This window comes from Mus pahari, chromosome 14 (assembly GCF_900095145.1).
Source record: "Mus pahari chromosome 14, PAHARI_EIJ_v1.1, whole genome shotgun sequence".
In the NCBI taxonomy this organism is placed as follows: Eukaryota; Metazoa; Chordata; class Mammalia; order Rodentia; family Muridae; genus Mus; species Mus pahari.
The window spans coordinates 61,765,129-61,785,244 of NC_034603.1; the positions used below are offsets into that span (position 1 = coordinate 61,765,129).

At 49.9% G+C, this 20,116-nt stretch overlaps 1 protein-coding gene across 1 annotated transcript in view; it reads right to left on the reverse strand.

The window, feature by feature from the left end:
- Abcc3 (ATP binding cassette subfamily C member 3) overlaps positions 1-20,116 on the reverse strand; it is a 50,651-nt gene that overhangs the window by 7,039 nt on the left and 23,496 nt on the right. The window contains exons 9-29 of the mRNA XM_021212249.2: positions 18,903-19,080; positions 18,643-18,804; positions 18,041-18,133; positions 15,666-15,869; positions 15,414-15,560; positions 14,993-15,080; positions 14,671-14,737; positions 14,328-14,454; positions 14,064-14,240; positions 11,724-11,891; positions 11,246-11,423; positions 9,904-10,015; positions 9,601-9,748; positions 9,315-9,522; positions 8,834-9,144; positions 7,350-7,549; positions 7,116-7,242; positions 4,930-5,031; positions 1,851-1,997; positions 1,581-1,739; positions 717-883 (exon numbers count right to left, since the gene is read on the reverse strand). Of these exons, the coding sequence (XP_021067908.1) occupies positions 717-883; positions 1,581-1,739; positions 1,851-1,997; positions 4,930-5,031; positions 7,116-7,242; positions 7,350-7,549; positions 8,834-9,144; positions 9,315-9,522; positions 9,601-9,748; positions 9,904-10,015; positions 11,246-11,423; positions 11,724-11,891; positions 14,064-14,240; positions 14,328-14,454; positions 14,671-14,737; positions 14,993-15,080; positions 15,414-15,560; positions 15,666-15,869; positions 18,041-18,133; positions 18,643-18,804; positions 18,903-19,080 (3,270 nt within the window). The remainder of the gene's footprint in view (positions 1-716; positions 884-1,580; positions 1,740-1,850; positions 1,998-4,929; positions 5,032-7,115; positions 7,243-7,349; positions 7,550-8,833; positions 9,145-9,314; positions 9,523-9,600; positions 9,749-9,903; positions 10,016-11,245; positions 11,424-11,723; positions 11,892-14,063; positions 14,241-14,327; positions 14,455-14,670; positions 14,738-14,992; positions 15,081-15,413; positions 15,561-15,665; positions 15,870-18,040; positions 18,134-18,642; positions 18,805-18,902; positions 19,081-20,116) is intronic.

Here is a 20,116-nt window from a genome sequence, read left to right on the forward strand (position 1 = left end):
AAATCTAAAAAAAAAAAAAAAAAAAAAAAAGAGCTAGAAATGTGGCTTAGCAGTAAGGAGCTTGCCTAGGAGTTGTAAGTCTAGCACCAGAAATGAAGAAACTCAAACAAAATACAAAAGAAAACCTAGGTATCTCGAGGCTGTAGACTCCGTAAGAACAGACTACTGATTCCCGGAACATACAGCCCTGGGGCTTGGGCCATGGGACCTGAGGGTGGGGGTAGAGGATCCCAGGAAATGCAGAGGGCGCCCACTTTGTACATTCCTGAGCTGGCCATCTCCATCCTGGCAGATAGCTTTATCGTTCTCGAGCAGCACGGCCTTCCTCTCACTCCACAGGCACAGGACCCTGGAGCCCAGAAGATTCCAGCAAGGGTGGGATTTGTTTTGTCTGAATATCCCTGGGGTCGAATTAGATGAGAGCCAGAGCTGGTTCAAATCCCAGGCATGCCTTCTCTCAGCTGTGCAACTTTGGCTAATCCCCTGGTCTCTCTGAGTTTGTTTCTTAAACTATGAAGTGAGGCTTGTGTGTAGAGCCTTTGGGCAGGCATCCCGTGGCGGCTGGGAATATGTTTCCTACAAAGCAACAACACCCCTGTGCAAGTTTGGCTGAGATGTATGTCCTGTGGATCAGTGGTCATATGGTTTTTCTCCAGCACCCACAGGGTCTCCTTAGTGTGGAGCAGCATGTGTGACATGTCCACTCCCATGCATACCTGAGATTATCCCCGCCCTCAGCACACTGGAAATCCAGGCCTGCTGGCTGGCTGCTCACAAATGTGTGCAGGTGGGATAGCTCCAGGGCCCTCCAGATGTCCTCCTCCGAGTAACGGCCAAAGGGATCGAGGTTCATACGCAGGGTGCCCGAGAACAGGATGGGGTCCTGGAGACATAAGAAGATCAGAGAGAGACGTAGCTTAGAACCTCTAAGGTGTTCCAGGAACGTAAAGAAGACAAACAACTGAAGAGCCACTCTCTGCTCTGTCTTCGGTTCTCCAGAAGGACGACTTTACCAGGGCGATAAAAAAAAAAAACTGTCTGTGGGGGCATGATAAACCTCAGCTTGGCCAGTTGCTAAGTCCCCTGCTGAAGCAGGAACCAGTGCCACTAGTCTGTCTGAAGTGTCTTGTCAGCATAAAACAAAACAAAACAAAACAAAAAACAAAAAAACAAAAACCCCCACACTAAGGAGCCAGAAAAGGCTCTACTATTTGGGACCGTGCAACTGGGAGAGGAAGACAGGACACCTCAGCATTGCTGTGCTTGGAGGAGCCTGTGGTCCTCCTCAGTTGCTAGCCCAAGAACCCAACCTCAATCCTGACTGGCCAAGGTTTCTGCCCTTCCAGATTTATGCCTGGGGGCTCTTGTGTTTATTGTGCTCCCTGCTGCGGAGGCATCTCCCAACCAGGTCCCAAGGCGGAGTTCTTAAGTTCCTGAAGTTTTTTTTTTTTGGGGGGGGGGCATGACTGAGGACAGGACAGAGGGAGTTGGTGTGGGGGGGCACGTGGGGGCGAGATCGACAGACAGGGACACAACACCACGGACGACACAGGGATACACCGGGCTCAGCAGGTTTCTACCTGAGGGATGATGGTGAGCTGAGAGCGCAGGTCATGGAGGCCAATGTGTGCCACATTGAGCCCATCAATGAAGATCTCACCCTCTGCGGCCTCCAGGATTCGGAACAGGCAAAGAGTCATGGAAGATTTGCCAGCCCCAGTGCGGCCCACAATGCCTACCTGTGGGGCATGGGAAGGACTGTCAGGGGCACCTCCAGGTTTCCATCAGCAGCCAATAGATATCCCGGTCCTCCCAACAAGGGCTGTGGCAATGTCCCCAAGCACAAGTACCTTCTCCCCACCCTGTACATGCACAGTCAGGTTCTTAAGCACCAACTCGAGGCCCGGCCGGTACCGCACTGAATAGTTCCGGAACTCCACCATCCCTCGTGTGGGCCAGCCTTCTGGGGCACGGTTGCTCTCCACCACCCAGGGGGCCTAGCGGGAGACAATTGGGATCTCCTGTTCTCATCCCGGTGATAGCATCCAAGCCCTCCCGTACTGTTCATCCTCACCTCTTTTAGGACACATTCAATCCTCGCCCACCATGGTCCCTTGAGGGGAGACCTGGCACCCCGTGGTTCAAGGAATCATTATATCCTTTGACTTTTTTTCATAGAAGAAACTCAGGGTCTCCACGTGCCAGGCAAGCATGTTACCACTGGGCCACACCCTTTGATGTCGCTCTCCCAAGAGCTTCTCCAAAATCCGGCAGTCCTGTCCTTCCGGTCTGGGGGGGGGGGAGTCTCTCCCTGCCTGCACCAGCCCCTCCTTTTGTCATACTTATTTATTCTTTATTCCTAAGTGTCACCAGTGAGGCAGCACTCTTGCTCAGGAAGGCTTTCGATCCAGCCTGCTCAGGAGCATATATGATCTATACATAAGCAAGTCTATAGTGAAACAAGTGAGCTCTTGGGCCCAGCAGAATTTGAGGTTGCTGTTCTATGCATTACTCAAGGCATTGTAGAGGTAACCTGAAGGAGCTGAGGGAACGTGACAGGTGGCTATCTGGAGGGGGCGCACACATGACTAACAGGAATAGCTTCCGCTGTTTGGGTTCTGCAAGACAGGGACAGGTACTGTGTTACCTCCCAAGTGCTGGGATGATAGCCTCGAGGCAACACACCAGGGTTATTTAGCGTTAGGGATAGAACCCAGGGCTCTCTCTGTGTGTGTGTGTGTGGGGGGGGAGCTTCCAAGAATGGAAACCTGTGTGAGTGCAGCTCAGGTTGCACACCCATGAAGCCAACCTCACTTCCGGATAGGGAAGCCAGACAGTAGGCAATGAAAGCTACAGAGGGATCTCGGCACGGTGGCACACACCTGGAATGACAATCCCCAGGAAACAAGAGTAGGATTGTGACTTTGCACTAAATAGCAAGACTGTCTCCAAAAAAACCAAGGTCTAGGGATGTAGCTCAGTGGCAGAATGCTGGTCTAGCATCTGTGAGGTCCTGGGTTCCTGTGCCAACACTGGGAAAGAAGAAAAAGAGGAAAAGAAGAGGGAGGAGATAGTGGGAGGGGAAGGGGAAGGGGTGAGAAGGGAGTAGGAAGAAAGGGGGGGAAGAAAGAAGGGAGAGTGGGGAAGGGGGAGGGAGGAGAAAGGAGGGGGAGGGGAGAAAGGGGGAGGGAGCAGAGAGCAGGGAGCAGCAGAACCAACAACAGCAGATAATGCAGATAGCGCTCTCCAGGAGATGCCAAAGGCAGAAATGGACATCAGGACTGAGAACAGCCGCATTTGGAATAAAGCAACTCGTTGTGTGCATACACAGGGCAGAGAGACATGGATATTTCAGGAATCAGGTGTATGCTGGGGGAAGGTAAAGCCACCATGGAGGCCTGGTTATAAATGGGGGTGGGCGGATGTCAGTAAAAGTCTACCAACAGACCCAGGTCCTGGATTACAGAAGATCCCCAAGCGGAGGAGTGTGTGTGGTTTCATCTGGATATAGCTGGTGCTGAATCAGAATAAGGGTTCTTGAAAGAGAGCCAAGGTCTCTTAGACTGGAGGCAGGTAGGATACGAGTGAGTTGTTTCCCTAGAAAGCAGGCTGCGGCGGGCAAGTGCTAGGATAAGAAGCGGGTAGAGCATGTGTAGCTCGCAGCTATAAATGAATTCATGGGGTTGGAGAGATGGCTCACTGGTTAAGAGTACTGGTTAAGAGACTACTCTAAGCCGGGCGTGGTGGCGCACGCCTTTAATCCCAGCACTTGGGAGGCAGAGGCAGGCGGATTTCTGAGTTCGAGGCCAGCCTGGTCTACAGAGTGAGTTCCAGGACAGCCAAGGCTACACAGAGAAACCCTGTCTTGAAAAACCAAAAAAAAAAAAAAAAAAAAAAAAAAAAAGAAAGAGACTACTCTAGTTCAATCCCCAGCCAACCATCTATAATGGGATCTGATGCCCTCTTCTGGTGTGTCTGAAGACAGCGACAGCGCACTCATATACATAAAATAAATCTTAAAAAAAAAAAAAAAAAGAAAGAAAGAAAATAGGAGCGCATACTTCTTGAGATGTGAAGCAGGGATACCAGCGGGAGTGGGTGGTTAGGAACTTGAAGGAACAATAGTGATTTTGTTCACCAGCTACATGTTAGCTGCCCTGGTGCCGGTATGATGTGGACTGGTGGGCTAAGGTGAGGTGGGGTTCTGTAGCGAGGGTGGGATGGGTTGAAAGCACCCTCTGGTGGAGCCTAGATACAATCTAGCCCACTGGAGGTGAAAAGGATGGAGCTGATGGGAAACAAAGGGAGATCAGATCACTGGAGTCTCATACAGGGCAGACTGCTGCGACGGAGCGTGGACCGCACAATCGGAGGTCAAAAATTGGACCGCTTGACACTAAGAGCTTAGTGATGGTGTAGCTTCTGGGCATGAAGGGGTCTGAACTATGACCTCTGAACTATGACCTCTTTGGAGAAGAATCCATTCTTTTTCCCTAGAAAAGGGATCACTACCCTGCCTCTCTGTTCCTTTGGCCGGCCTCTTTGGCTGGAAGACTCCTCTTTCCCAGCCCCACCCCTACTTTGCCTCATCTGTCAAAACTTGCACATCCTCTGATGGTCACTTACTTTGAGATATCGCAGCTGAACCACCTCCCCTAGCTGCCCTGTGTGCAGCCCCAGAGCCTTGCATCTATACGCCTTGTGCCTACCCCTGGCTTTCAGAATCTCTTGCTCAATTCTGAGTCCTCTACACCTAACATCAACCACAGCCTGATACTCTTCGAGATGGATGGATGGATGGATGGATGGATGATGGATGAATGCATGCCCCTTAATCAGTTAGCCTTGAAATACAGTGATCACAGGTCACCAAGCGTCCTTCCTCGGGCCACCCAGGTACTCTGCTGCAGAACTCCTCTTGGAACTCACCTCAGTCTCCGTCTTAGAGTACTCCTTGACTCTCTCCACGGCTATGATATTAGACTCCAAGTCGGATATCATTCGTATCATCCAATTCAAAGCCACGGTCACCTGAACAGAAGAACCGTGTTATGGGAGGAGCCCAGCACTGTTTTTTTTCTCTTTTTCTTCCCTTTCATTTTTCCCTCTGTTTTTGATTGTTTGAGACAGGGTTTCTCTGTGTAGCCCTGGCTATCCTGGAATTTACTCTGTAGATCAGGCTGGCCTCAAAATCAACACCGTGCCTGCCTCTGCCTTCCGAGTGCTGGGACTAAAGGTGTGCACCACCATACCCTGCTCATGACTTTATTTCTTTTTTTTTTTTTTTTAAATTTTTTTTTTTTTTTTTTTTTAAAGTTTTATTTATTTATTATATGTAAGTACACTGTAGCTGTGTTCAGACACTCCAGAAGAGGGAGTCAGATCTTGTTAAGGATGGTTGTGAGCCACCATGTGGTTGCTGGGATTTGAACTCTGCACCTTTGGAAGAGTAGTCGGGTGCTCTTACCCACTGAGCCATCTCACCAGCCCATGACTTTATTTCTTAATCAGCGGAATCCCATTCCATCTAAGACCTACAGGTGTATGCTGACTAAGCGTCTAATCACAACTGTGCCTCAGGCGGTGACAATGCAGACTTGGTGGAGGACAGTCTCTCTCGGTGCTTCTCAAATGTTAATATGTATTAGTCGTCTCCGAGCATCCTGTCAAAACGCAGTGTGTGAGTCGGTAGCTCTGAGAATCTTCATTCCGAACATGCTCCCAGAATATGTCAGTGCGGCCAGTCCAAGGACTGTCCTGTGTTACCAAGAAACCTTGACAGAAATGCGGAATCCAAGCTGGGACTCAGAACTGAACCTCTTGAATGAGAATGAACATTTTAACAAGATCTCCAGATGAGTCACATGCACAGTAAGGTTTGAGCAGAAGGGCCTGTCAGCTTTGGTTCTGTTTACCAATGCGTTTAGATCCGAGCCACCTGAGACCTCAACGATGTGATTTGCTTGACAAAAATCCCATTTGCAGGTTGTATAACTCTTTGACCATACAGGCTGGTGTCAGGGTGACCTCCAATTCCAGGCTCTGGTCATCTGATCTGCTTACAGACATCCCTTATTCCTCCATATCCACCGGGTATTTTTTCTGGGACCCTGGAATATACCTAAATCCATGTATGTCTCAGACTTCACATAAAATTGCTTATGATTCACATGAAAGCCGCTCACAACCTCCTGATGCTGTAAATGCTTTCTTAAGGTGCCTAACACAACACCTTCCTGTCACCTCCTTTGCATGTGTTCAGAGGCACATTGAAGTCATCTTGGTTTTTGTTTGTATTCTGTTTTTGTGGTTTTTTTTTTTTGTTGTTGTTGTTGTTTTTTTTTTTTAGAAGTTTCTAGAATTTTTTTTCAGATTGTTTTGGGAGGGAATTTTGTTTTGTTTTGAGAAGGGTCTCATTCTGTGGGCCAGATTGGCACTGAATTCACAGTAATCCTCCTGCCTCGGCTTCTTCTCAAGTGCCAGGATTCCAGGCATGCACCATCATTCCAAGCCTTTCTGGGGGGGCAGGGGTGGGTTCTATCTGCAGTTGGTTGATTCTTCAGCGAAGAGGGCAAGGACACAAAGAGCTGGCTGTAGCTTCCCTGAAGGCATACACCACATCATGTACTCTGGCCACACACATCTTCTGTCCATACCTCAGTCAGGTTGACCCACATCTTGTCCAGACATGACAGTTCTATTTGGACCATGCTCCAAGATCATTTCTTCAAGATTTCAGACAGGAAAATTCCTTAAAGGTCTGAGTACCCTCCCTCCCTGCCTCCCTGCCTCTTTCCTCCCTTCTCCCCTCCCTCCCTTCTTTCCTTCCTTCCTTCTTGTACTTGGGTTTGAACCTAGGGCCTTGCATATGCTAGGCAAATGTTCTACCAATGAACTACATCTCCCTGCCTCTCGCCACCCTTTCTTCTTCCTGCCAGGAAGACCTCCCCAGCCTGTTTCACACTCCTTTGCTGGCAGTGCCTGGCTGAGAGATCCAGGCCTTTGAGAAGCCAGCTGGGCTGATCCCCCTGTAGAGCAGAGGAAGATACTCAGCCAATGCTGATGAGCCTCTGCCTCACTGGTAGCCCTGCCTAGAGTTCAAGGCCCTGCCTTACCTGTAAGGCATAGGACACAGAAAGACCCACAAGCCCTGGATTCAAGCTGTTTCTCCCAATCACTGCAAACAGTGCGGCAAAGAGCACCACGCAGTTCCCCACGAACTCCACGTGGACACCCAGCCATCTGTAGGGACCAATAGGGAGGAAATGAACAAGGACGGGGAGTGCCAGAGCCCACCCAGAACCAAAGAGCGCCCGTGGGCACCTGTAGAGGAAAGGGAGGCTCCTGACCGGTTGGAGGCGATGTAGGGGTAGCTGCTCTTCTGGTTGTTATCCACCTTAGTATCACTGAGATCCTTGAAGTCTTGGATTCGGCCGTAGGCCCGAATGACACTGGTGCCCATGACCGTCTCCGAGAAGTGGGAGAAGATGGGCGAGCGGCTGATGGATTCCAGCCGCTTGAGCTGCCGTGATGTGGCCACATAGAAGCGCTGGCCAGGGATGGGAAGAGAACTCCAGTCAGGGATGTCTTCCAGCCCAACTCAGCCCTGCATGTCCTCCAAACAATGTTCTGTGCTTCCTCCTTCTGGCCCTGCTCTTCCCACAAGCCTTGCTCTCTTTTCCTATGCTCCCTTGGAGAACAGATTCCAGACATACATTATGCACTTCCCCTCTGATCAACTTTGCTCAGTCTGTCAGCCAGGCCACCTCTTCCATGAAGCTCTCTGATTCCCTATGCCCTCCTGCCTCCTCATCTTTTACAGTCCATGGTACCATCTTGTTTAACCTTCGAGGCAGTGAGATGTCTTGTTCTACTTAAAGATCCCAGAAAATGTGATCATATTCAAATTACTTTGCAAAGAAAATTTTGTATTTTTTTTTTCCCTGAAAATGTCCCTTTTACCCAAACTAGTTGTTGAAGGCTTAATCCCACAAAACCATGGTGGGACTTTATCTTCCAGCTCCTTGTAGGAACAGATCACCTCCTCAAGAGAAAGACCCCAGCGAGCACAAGCTGTCTCTGAGCAACTCAGGCGACACATATACATGTTAGTAGTATGCATCCAAAGGGTAGGGTCTCCCAAACCATTTATGGTGATTAACTCAAATAATACCAATATAGGAGACCGAGAAGAAGCTCACTCGGTAGAGTGTATGTCACACAAGCATAGAAACCTAAATTAAGAATTCCCCAGCACCCACAATAAAAAATCCAGGCATGGCAGTGCACACTGTAACCCCAGCCCCGGGGAGGCTGGGACAGGCAGATCCTTGAAGCTCATTGGGCACTCAGCCTAGCTGGATAGATGGAACTCTGTCCCAGAAAATAAGGTGGGACGTGAGGAAGACACCTGACATTGATCTCTGGCCTCCACAAATACACACACACTTGTGCATACACACACACTTGTGCATACACACACACTTGTGCATACACACAGATATGAATGTGCATACACATCCCCTCCACACACACATCCCACACATCAATAAAATAAGGCACAGCCAATCGAAAAAAGCCCCAGGGCTGCCAGTTTTTGAACACACCTTTCATCCTCACATTATCCCTATGAAGTAGATGCTAAGAGTCTATTTTTCAAACTAGATAAGTGAATTTTAAGGACTGACTACAGTCCCTGATCCAATCCAGGGATAACCCAGCCTACAAAAGTACCCGACCCACACCAGAGGCTCCGCCGACACTCCCATCCCCCAACACCACCACACTCCCTGCCTCCCTGGCTCCAGTGCCCTGTGCCCATCCATGCTGACACCTGCACAAAGCCATAGAGCACAGCCAGGGGCAGGACAACCACCATGAAGAGCGGCGTGCTGGCCACGATGACTACGATGGTGGAGATGGACGTGAAGAAGGAATTGAACAGCATGAGGATGGTGGGGGCCAGAACCTCGTCGATGACATATATGTCCTTGGAGAAACGGTTGAGGATGCGGCCCGAGGGCGTGGTGTCAAAGAAGGACTGAGGGGAACGGATCTTGTTGTGCAGCAGAGCTTCGTGCAGCAGGCGGGCAGCCTGGATTGCGCCGACCACCATGGTGAAGGCTGACAGCATGACCAGGAGCCCTGATTGGGAGAGACAGAGAGCGAGTCACTCACCCCAGGGGAGGAAGCTGGGACAGATGGGAAGAAGGAGACAGGGGATGGCCCGGTGGAGTTATGGAGGTTCTGAGACAGGGGTATGATTCTGTGGCTTGGGGAGTGGGCAGAAGAGAGGAGCACCCCAATGTGTTCACCTTGCAGTATCCCTAGGGTGGCGTAGACACCGAGTCTTACGGAGGTGTTGTTCTGTTGACCGTGTTCCTCTGCATCATTGCTCCAGGCACTGAGCCACACATTGGCTCCGATAGCAGCTGCGTTTTGGCCACCATACAGGAGGCAGATAAATAGCGTGGTACAGAGCCCCATAGACTTGGCATAATCCCAGTACACGCTCATCTTCACCTGTAAGGAGGGGCCATGCCATCTTCATAAGCCCGGGGAACCTAATCATCTTCCCCAGGCCGTGTCCACCCTGCTTACATTGCCTGTCTCTGCTGTCTCCTCTTTGATTAATGCACCAGTCTCCTTGGTCTTTGCCACCGGCACCTCCTTCTCCAATGAATTCGTGTGTCTCTTGGGCACAGTCCAGTTCTGGCCCTCCCCTTCAGAAGACAAGGAGCTCATCTCTCTGTGGAGGCAACCGGTCAGACCCAGGCAGGAGACTACGGACACCCTCCCAGGACATGTGTAATAGGGAGAGAAATGTCCACTTGTGGGCTCCCTGATGGTGCTTGGGGGCCCTGATGTTGCCTGCTGGGGACTTGAGAACTCTTGGGAATCTACCTCATGAACTGCTTGCGGACCTCGTAGATGGCGGGCTCATTGTCCGTCAGGTCTGTGTGGGTGCTGAGTGTGTCTTCAAGCAGGTGTACCTCCTCATTTGCATTTTGCAAGGCTGCGGCAGGAAAGGAAAAGCCCAGAGGTTATCTGCTCCTTTGGGCAGCCCTCCAGAGCCTATTCTCCGTGCTGGTGGGAGATCTGGATGGACAAGCAGGGAGCAGGAGAGGGTTTGAAAGACTAGCCAGAAGGAAATGGGTTTAGGCAACGCAAACAAAACAATACAACAATAACTAAAAACAAAAACACAAACAAAAAAAAAAAACCCTTTCCTTTGCCGACCATAGAGAAGGGGGCTCAATAGCCTGAAAACTTAGGCTCTGAAGAGAGTCTGGCTGACCTTAAATCCTACTCTCTTGATGGCAGCAGGACCTCAGGCAGACATAGTCAAAGAGTAATAATCACTGATAGATAGCTCACAGGCACCACCAGTCACAGGATTAAGGAAAGGATGTGTGTGTGTGTGTGTGTGTGTGTGTGTCCATCCTTGGTTTACTGAAGGGCAGGGCACTTGGGGACTGCTCATGCAGGTTGGCTGTATATACAGCATTAGTCAGGGACCAAGAGAAGGTCTGAGAGCTGGCTCAGAGGGTGGAGGTAGGGCATGCTACCTAGGCAATCCAGAGGGGAGCAGAGCCTTTGGGGAGCTCAGACACTGCCCTGGGGCTTCGTGATGAGAGAGGCTTTTTGTTAGTCTATTAGCTAAATAGGTCCAGGTCATAGTAATTATTATTATTATTATTATTATTATTATTATTAGTTTTTGTTTTTTGAGACAGGGTTTCTCTGTATAGCCCTGGCTGTCCTGGAACTCACTTTGTAGACCAGGCTGGCCTCGAACTCAGAAATCCACCTGCCTCTGCCTCCTGAGTGCTGGGATTAAAGGCATGTGCCACCACGCCTGGCTCATAGTAATTATTTAACAACTCTTGTTGATAAATGAGTGATTTTTGCCAAGTATTTATACACTTACAACATAATTCAACCATAAGACAGCTTCAGTATATATTCTGAGTCTGAGCTCATGTGTCCTTTTAACATGTGGGAAAATAGACTTTGAGGCCCGTGCTGCTAATGTACCCTTCAGTTGGAGGGCAGAAGGTAAGATCTGAGAGTGTCCCGTTCACCCATCACACATGTGGCTCCGGTTTCCCAGGACAAGGTCCCAAGTACCACACTAGGACAGTCCAGGGGTTCTTGGAAACCCCAGATGAGGTAGATGATGGAGATGATGGGAGAGGATGGGGGTTGGGAAGGTCAGGGATGGTGGGTACTAATTTTTGGCCACCTTCATGGTCCTCCTGGCCTTCATCTGGTGCGTAGTTTCGGAGGAAATTGGCAAAGGAGCCATCATGCTGCAGGAGGGCCGAGTAGTGACCCATCTCAGACACCTGTCCACCAGCAAGCACAATGATAAAGTCCGTCTGGGGCAGGAAGCTGATGCCGTGAGTTACCAGCACCCGAGTCTGTGGAGAAGGCAGCAGGCTCTGAGCTCCAGCATCCTTGGGCATACCCCAAGCATTGCCACAGAGCCATGGGGTAAGCATGAGGAGTCATAAGCCAGGCACATCCACAGTTTAACCCCCACCTCAGCCAGAGCCTACTCAGCATCTCTGGGGTGTGTGTCCCTATGGGATTCCCCTGATCATACCCTGCTTCTCAGGTTCCTACATTTCCAGGTCTTCCCCAGCCCCTAAATTTAACCTTCTGTCTGTTCTCCCCCAGGACCAGATCCCACTCTTGTTTCTAGCTTCCTGTGTCCTCACCTTGCCTGCCAGCACACCTTCTGGTCCAATCACTTGGTCGAAGATATGCTTAGCCACATGAGAGTCCACAGCTGAGAGTGGATCATCCAGCAAAAAAACGTTGGCATCACTATAAACAGCTCGGGCCAAGCTCACCCGTTGGCGCTGGCCTCCAGATAGATTGATGCCCTAAAAGGAAGAGAAGGTGGGTGATCAGTGGTGGTAGATAGAAGGGGCCAGACAGGCCCATGGGAGACAGAGCTTACTTATCATTCAGCAAGGTGCACTCCTGTATCTGTATTTCACAGGGCACTCGGTCTCCACAAATTTGTAGCCTATACAAAGCTGTAACCCTCAGAGGAACTGGTGTTGGCTCTTAGACTCCTCTGGGGCAGAAGAGCCCAGTCAGCACCCTGCCCAGTTGGCTTCCTTGCCCAATGCCAGTGTTCATGACAGATGCATGGGCAAACCACAGGTGGTCTACCCATAGACTGGAATATTATTTAGCCCTAGAAGGAAAGAAACACTGGCACATACTACAGCAGGGGTGAACTCTGAGATCATTATATCAATTGGCATGAACCGGACACAGAAAGGCAAATACAACGCAACTGCACTCTCAGTGGTGTCTCAGGGAGCCAGATTCTGAAAAAAAACAAAGTGATAGTTGCCAGAGGTCTAGAGAGGAAGGACGGATTGAGAGCTGTCCAATAAACAGTGACAAGGCAACAAGGTCTGAGTGACACTTGGAATGACCCAGTGTCACCAAGTATTGCCTAACATTGTGAACGTACACAATGGGGACTGAACTGGGCATGGCAATGATGGTTAAGGTAGGTGCACTTAATTTTAGGAGACCTTTAGCAGAACTCTTTGAAAGGAAATACTTTATAAATAAAAACAAGTGATGGCAAGGGAGCGCAACAGAGAAAAAGGTGCTTGCTGCCAAGAGTGTGAGGACCTGAGTTGGATTCCCAGTACCCAAAAGTGGAGAAAATGGACTCCATATGCGCATGCTGAAGCGCTTGTTTATACACCTTTCCCACAAATCCACGTAATAAAAGACCCCACCCCCACCCCTCAAAACTTCCAAGGGGGCTCCATGTTTTACAATTTAAAGACCCTAATTAAACCAGGCATTGTGCTGTATGCCTTTTATCCCAGCACTTGGGAGGCAAGGGTAGGAAGGTCTCTGAGAATTCAAGGCCAGCTTGGTCTACAGAGTAAGTTCCAAGACAAGCAGGATCCCTTGGGTCAAAGTGCAGCAAATGACCACCCACTGCTTCTAGGCCCCTTCTACCACTCTAGGTAAACCCTACAGTCTTCAAGTGGCCTGCAGGGTTCCGAAAGTCCCAGCTGCCTGACAACCTCTCTCTTCCCCTCTCGCCTCTCCTCCTGACCCCTGGATCACTCTGCTCCAACCAAGCAGGTCTCTTCCTTGGGCTAATGCCAGTCACGCACACCTGCCTGAGGCTTTGAACTCTCTGTTCTCTCCACCTGAGATGACTCCAGACCAGATCCCTAGATAGCCAGGGCTCTGTGGTCGGTCTTATGCAGGGCTGTTCCTCCTGTACAGGTTTCTATGTCTCAGTGAGAGACATCACCAACAAAACAGCCCAGCGCATATGTTTATATTCCTAACTGCTTTAATCTCCCCCTCTTTAGGATTATCTAGTATATATTTGGATTATCTTGCTTATTGACTTTCTTTCCTCTACTAGAATGTAGGGTGTATAAAAGCCGAGATTTTTATCCAGGTACATTCACTACCACATAATATATTCCCTAGCATATAGTAGATGCTTAATAAAATCCTAGTGGATGAATCAGTGAACAATGGGTTCCTCTTTCTCAGATATTAAGAGTCAGCTCAAGGGGCTGGAGAGATGGCTCAGAGGCTAAGAGCACTGGTTGTTCTTCCAGAGGTCCTGAGTTCAATTCCCAGCAACCCCATGGTGGCTCACAACTATCTGTAATGAGATCTGATGCCATCTTCTGGTGTGCATGAAGAAGCATACTCATATACATTAAATAAGTAAACAAATCTTAAAAAAAAAAAAGAGAGAGAGAGAGAGAGAGCGTCAGCTCCAAAGTGATGTTTCTCCCCATATAGACCCTCTGCGTCCTGCCCTTCTTCTACCCTGCATAAAAAGACCTTTGCCATGATCTTGGGGAATTCTGTGGTCCCTGTCTGTTCATGAGTTGTCCTCCCTGGACTAGAGAGCGCTGTCTCCCCAGTACCTGGTACAGAACTGGGCATGATGGTACACGGATCCGTGAGCGAGTAAGGGAATCTGAGATTGGGCTCTGGCTAGCAGTCTCCTGAGCTGGCCCCTCGGGGATGAGAAGTTGGCCCCGTACCTTCTCTCCAATCTCTGTCTGGTCCCCACCAGGAAGCACATCTAGGTCAGCTAGCAGGGCACATGTCTCCAGAGCCTGTTGGTAGCGCTTGGGGTTCATGGGTTGGCCAAATAGCACATTTTCCTGAAGTGTGCAGTTCTGGATCCACGCCTGCTGGGGCACGTAGGCCACGGAGCCCTGGCCAATGAGAAGGGAGAAGGTACTTTAGGGTTTGCTTGAGGCTGGCCAGACCTTATGACTCTTTAGAGACCTCCCCCCTCTCACCTTTACAGACACCACACCTTCCAGCTTCTCCATCTCTCCGAGTAAGGCAGACACCAGAGAAGACTTCCCACAGCCCACAGGTCCCACCACAGCCACCAACGCCCCCTTTGGGATTTGAATGTTTAGGCTAGGAGAAAGAAGCAGCGGTCAGTGGTGGGGCTTGGGTTTGATCCAAGCCTTCCTTCTGCAGCCCCAAGGCCTCCTCCCTCCCCGACGCCTGGCAAGAGCAGGTTCTTCTTGCGCTCCCTGTCAAAGCCGGCGACAAGGAGAGGAGGGGCTATGCTTGATCTGACCTCTGTCTGCTTTGGATAGCTGGCAAGTGAGTGGGAGTAGATGATGCTACCTGTGCAGGGTGGGCGGCAGGTCCTGGGCCCAGGTGAAGGTGCCGTTGTGTATGGTGATGGCGTAGCCTAGGAGGACCAAGATACGGAGGGGGTCAGTGAGTCTAGGACATTGGAAGAAGTCAGGGAGGCCTGGGAGGAGTTTGGGCAAGGGAGAGGATCCCTGGAACACCAACAGAGGGAGGAGCATGAGGAGCCCTCGGGGAGGAGTATAGGAGAAGAAATGATCAGCAGAGGGGCTTCAGAGTTCAGGGAAGAGAGGGGTCAGAGGAGGAGTCTTAGAAAGCTTGGGGCAGGATCGCCCTGGAGTAAGGGTGTTGGGACCTGGGGAGATGGTCTTTCTTTCCACACACTGGGGGTCAAGTTCATCTTGGTTCAGGAAATTCTGGATCCGTTTCAGGGACACGCTGGTCTGCAGGAGGGTGTGGATTAGCCTCACCATTGCTCTGTGGGTCCCCAACTTCTGGGGCTAAGCAGGGCTCCCTGAGGACCGACTCACTAATTCTGGGACCCCTCCTATAACCAAGTCTTGCGTAGCTTCCACTGCCTGAGAAGGTTTTGTTTGCTAAACGGAGTCTGTGTCAGAAACTCAGGCCCTGTGACTCCAAACCACCCATGTAACTAACCTTCAAGGCTCTTTCCCTGGTGCCCTCTCCCCACTTGATTATCCGTTGATCCTAAGTGATTCCTGCTTGTCCGCCCCACATATCCTAAGTCCAACAAGACACCCCGCTTGCCTTGGTACCTGGGTCAGGCCACTGATTAACTGAGGCAGCATGGTGAGGGGGGTCTTTAAGATATTGAACAAAGACAGGGACACAAAGGCCTTCTCGGCGTCCAGCACGTTGTTCTCGTCCACACACACGTACACTCCGAGGGTGATCAGGGTCACCTGGGTAACACGGGAACGAATGTCATGGTGGAATTCCCCGGAGAACCCCAAGACCTGGGCTGGCCTACCAACTGACAGGAACCCCATGCCCGTGGAAAGCCTCACCAGAAATGGGGTGCAGACCCAGATGAAGTTGGAGATAGCCTGGAGGTAGGCCCCCTTCCGCAGCAGCTGGAGCTCACTCTGCCTGATCCCTTCCACCTGCTCCAAGAAGCTGGGCTCCCAAGCATACAGCTTCAGCACTTTGATGCCATTCAGGATCTCACTCATCAGCTTGATGCGGGAGTCCTTGAACTTCATTTGCTCTACCTGTGAGGAAAGGAACAGTGGCTCACCCTCTCCCCTTCCCAGACCTTCTATCCACTGGGCTCCCACCTCCTGTACCAGACCATCTATTGTAGCTATTACATGTTGCTTGACATGCCTCCCCATCCCACCTCCAATGCCCAAACCCATCCCTGTGTCCCCATGTGTCCCCTGACTCAGAAGAGCAGCTCCATGTTTAGTGTCATCACCACTAACCTTGCCAGGCAGCATTCTTGGCCCTTGACTTTCTTTTTTTTTTTTTTTTTTAAACATATTCACCTAACATTTNTTTTTTTTTTTTTTTTNAANNNTTNNTTNNTNATTATATGTAAGTACACTGTAGCTGTCTTCAGACACTCCAGAAGAGGGCATCAGTTCTTGTTAAGGATGGTTATGAGCCACCATGTGGTTGCTGGGATTTGAACTCCAGACCTTTGGAAGAGCAGTCGGGTGCTCTTACCCATTGAGCCATCTCACCAGCCCCAGCCATCTCACCAGCCCCGGCCCTTGACTTTCATTCCCATCCCTGCCTATTTACACAATGCCCTCAGTCAGACTGTGAGGCTCCCATGGGCAGGGACTGTTTTCCTGTTCACTCAGATCCTAATCTAAGGCTTGACATAACCACATGGATTTATACACTCAGCTCTTGTTTACTGAGTGTCTATGTGCCAGATGCAGGATATCATGAGGAGCAATTCAGAGGAAAACCTTGTCATCATACAGCTGACAGTCTGATGGCAGAGGCAGACAGATTTCTGTAAACCTAAGGCTAGCCTGGTCTACAGAGTGAGTGCTGGGACTACTTTGAGAAGCCCCATCTCACAACAAACTGGGCCCACACCATCTCATACTGTTTCATCTATCATAAGTAGCTATTATATGTTGCTCGACAAATATTTCCCAAAATAGATACGTAATTGGAAATCATGGTGTGTGATCCAAAGGGATGGAGCAGGATGCAGGTAGGGGATAAACAGGTGAGGGCAGGGGAACAACCTTGGGGTTCCCCTGAAGGAAGGCAGTTCTCTGAAGGAAGTGAGGGGTAAAGGAAAGGAAGGAGTTAAAGAGGCAAGGAGAGTGAGAAATATATACCTGGAAGAGAGAATAGTCCATGTAGTCACCTAGATGTACACACATCTGTAATGTGGTCATCCCATAAGGATTAGGAATGGAGACATGCAAGAACCAAGGGAGCCTTGAAAGTGGTCATGGCGGTTTGAAGGAGAATAGCCCCCTTTCCCCATAGGCTAATATGTTTGAATGCTTAGTCACCAGAGAGTAGCACTGTTTGAAAGGATTAGAAGGATTAGGAGGCATAACCTTGTTGGAGGAAATGTGTCCCTTGGGGGTGGGCTTTGAGGTTTCAAAAGCCTATGCCAAGCCCAGGGTCTCTCTCCCTTTGGATGAGAATGTAGCTCTCATCTATTTTTCTAGCGCCATGTCTGCCAAGCCTGCTGCCATGCTTCCTACCATGGTGATAATGGATTACATCTCAGAAACTCTAAGCAAGCCCCCAGTTAAATGCTTTCTTTTGTAAGAGTTGCCTTGGTCATGGTGTCTCTTCCCAGGAACAGGGCAATAACTAAGACAGTGGTCTCAGGTGGTTTGTCATTTATTCTATGTGTAGAGAGAGCTGCTGACGACACCCGTAATCATTTGCAGATGGATAATTCACTGCCTGGTTATCAACTCTTTTTTTTTTTTTTTTTTTTTTTTTTTAAGATTTATTTATTTATTTTATGGATATGAGCACACCATTGCTTTCTTCAGACACACCAGAAGAGGGCATTGGATCCCATTACAGATGGTTGTGAGCCACCATGAGGAATTGAACTCAGGACCTCAGAAAGAGCAGTGCTCTTAACTGCTGAGCCATCTCTCCAGCCCCTGGTTATCAACTCTTAATCACCATAAAGTGGGATCACATTTGAGTAACTGCTCTACCTGTCTCTGGACTGCCTCAGTTACTCTGAGCCTTGGTCACACTGCTGTGAAATTAGACTGTCACTACAGTGATAGGGATTGAGGGGGTAAGGTTTGTACAAGGGGCTGTGGCTCTCCACATTCAGTAGAGGGAGTGAAGAAGCCCAGATAGTAGAAGATGAACAGTGGTTCTCGGTACCCCCCCCCCCAAAGCTGGTATTCCCATCTAAAGTAGATGCCTCACCCACCTGGTAGGTCTTCATCTTCACAGATACAGCTCCATTGAGTGGTATCAGCAAGACTATCACAGCCACTCCAGCCAGAGCTGATGGGCCCAGGATCTAAGGAGGCACAGACAAGGGGAGGGTCAGGCAAGACAAAGCTCAGCAGAGGCTGTCTGATTTGAAGTATGATGGGCAAGGAGACAGAAAGCCACAACCACATCAATAGAAGCAGCCACCTATCAGATGATGCCCACAGATGGCCAGTAGCACCCTTGGAGAAGGATATCCAAACTGGTTGTGCTGGCTCAGGCCTGGGATTCTACTACTTAGATTGTTTGAGGTCTGCCTGGGCTACACAGTGATTTCAAGATCGGCCCAAGCAACTTAGTGAGATCACCTCCCTTCATCTTGAAATGAACATTCAAAGTGCAGACAGAGGTGCTCAGTAGCAGAACGTGTGTACCCCTTGTCCCTGGCTTTTGAGGAATGAATCTCAGCCTAGGACAGGAAGACTGAATGGCCAAGGTCTCCTACCTAGGGATGGTCTTATGGGCATGACACAGTTCATCTATAAGCAGAGATAGATGTGATTAGAGGAAGGGATGGAGCTCAAGTTCAGGAACTACCTGCCAGAGGAAGTATATTGCCAGGATGACCTGCAACGGTGCAGACCACAGCAGGTTGATGAAGGGGGAGACATCCATGAAGCGCTGAGCATCCACTGACATGAGGTTGACCATTTCTCCCACAGTGGACTCCCGTTTGACTGAGTTAGTGATGACCAGAGCCTGCAGATAAAGAGATGAAGGGGATGGACCAAGCCCAGGAGCTTCTCCCAAGCAGCCCAGCACTGACCTCTCCCAGTATGCATCCCACCCTGGCTGACCTTCCTGTAGATGACACCTATGATAGCAGTCCGTAGCCTCAAGGCCATCACAAAGATGCAGTGGTAATATTGGTGTAAGATCAATGTCTGCATGGTGGAGCTCACGAACATCAGCCCGGCCAGCAAGAAGCCCCACCAGGTGGGGGCCGTGGGGTCAGAAATAAACCTGATAAGTATACTGCGGGGGGGGGGGATCAGGTATGAGGCTGCTTTGCTCTTCTCAGCCTCTCTCATGCAATAGCTCTTATCATCAGCCTTGCCTGCTCATCCTCACCTCCTTGAATGTCGCGGTAGGCAGAAGAGGCACATTTTCATTGGCTAGATCTTCTTACTCATTCTCCTGGGCTGCTGGGGGGGGGTCTAGAACCCACCACAGGGCCACAGGAACTTTCATTCCACAAATCCTCCCAACTCGTGACCCCCCTCCCCCTCCCCCAGTGCTATTTTCTGTCTTTGCTGGGGCTCTTGTCCCCTCCCTTATGGCTGCCTTCATCTTTTTCCTCTTACCTCCTGGCCTGTCTCCACTCCTCAACACTCTCAACAGCTCCCCCATCTTTCCCCCTATGCTCATTGAGAATTCCCTGCTGTTCCCAAAGCTTCCAAGCTTCCCCCCAAACTCATCCTTTGCTCCAATCTTATAAGAGGAGTTGTTCTTCTGACTTTCCAAGCCCTATCTCGTCTCCCTGAGCCCAGGATCCAATCTTCTTGTTGGGGAAGGCCCAACAGGAAGACTGGATTCCCATTGTTGCATGACATTCAATATCGTCACCTCTTCTGTGCCTCCACCTAGGAACACAAGCAAGACTCATCATGTGATAGAACAAGCCTCCTCTTGACCTCAGGGAGCTTTCCAGCCACCATCAGAGTCAAGCCTGCCGTTCTCCTGGAGGCTGATTTGTGTCTTGACCCTCTGGCACCTGTGAATGTGACCTCATGTGGATATGGAATCTTTGTAGCTAGAATCGGTTATGAAGTGAAGTAATGCAAGTACTGTTGTCTTTATCAGAAGAGAGGGAAATTTTCACACAGAGAGACGGGGGGAGGGAGTGAGAGAGAGAGAAGAAGAAGAAGAAGAAGAAGAAGAAGAAGAAGAAGAAGAAGAAGAAGAAGAAGAAGAAGAAGAAAAAGAAGAAGAAGAAGAAGAAGAAGAAGAAGAAGAAGAAGAAGAAGAAGAAGAAGAAGAAGAAGAAGAAGAAGAAGGAGGAGGAGGAGGA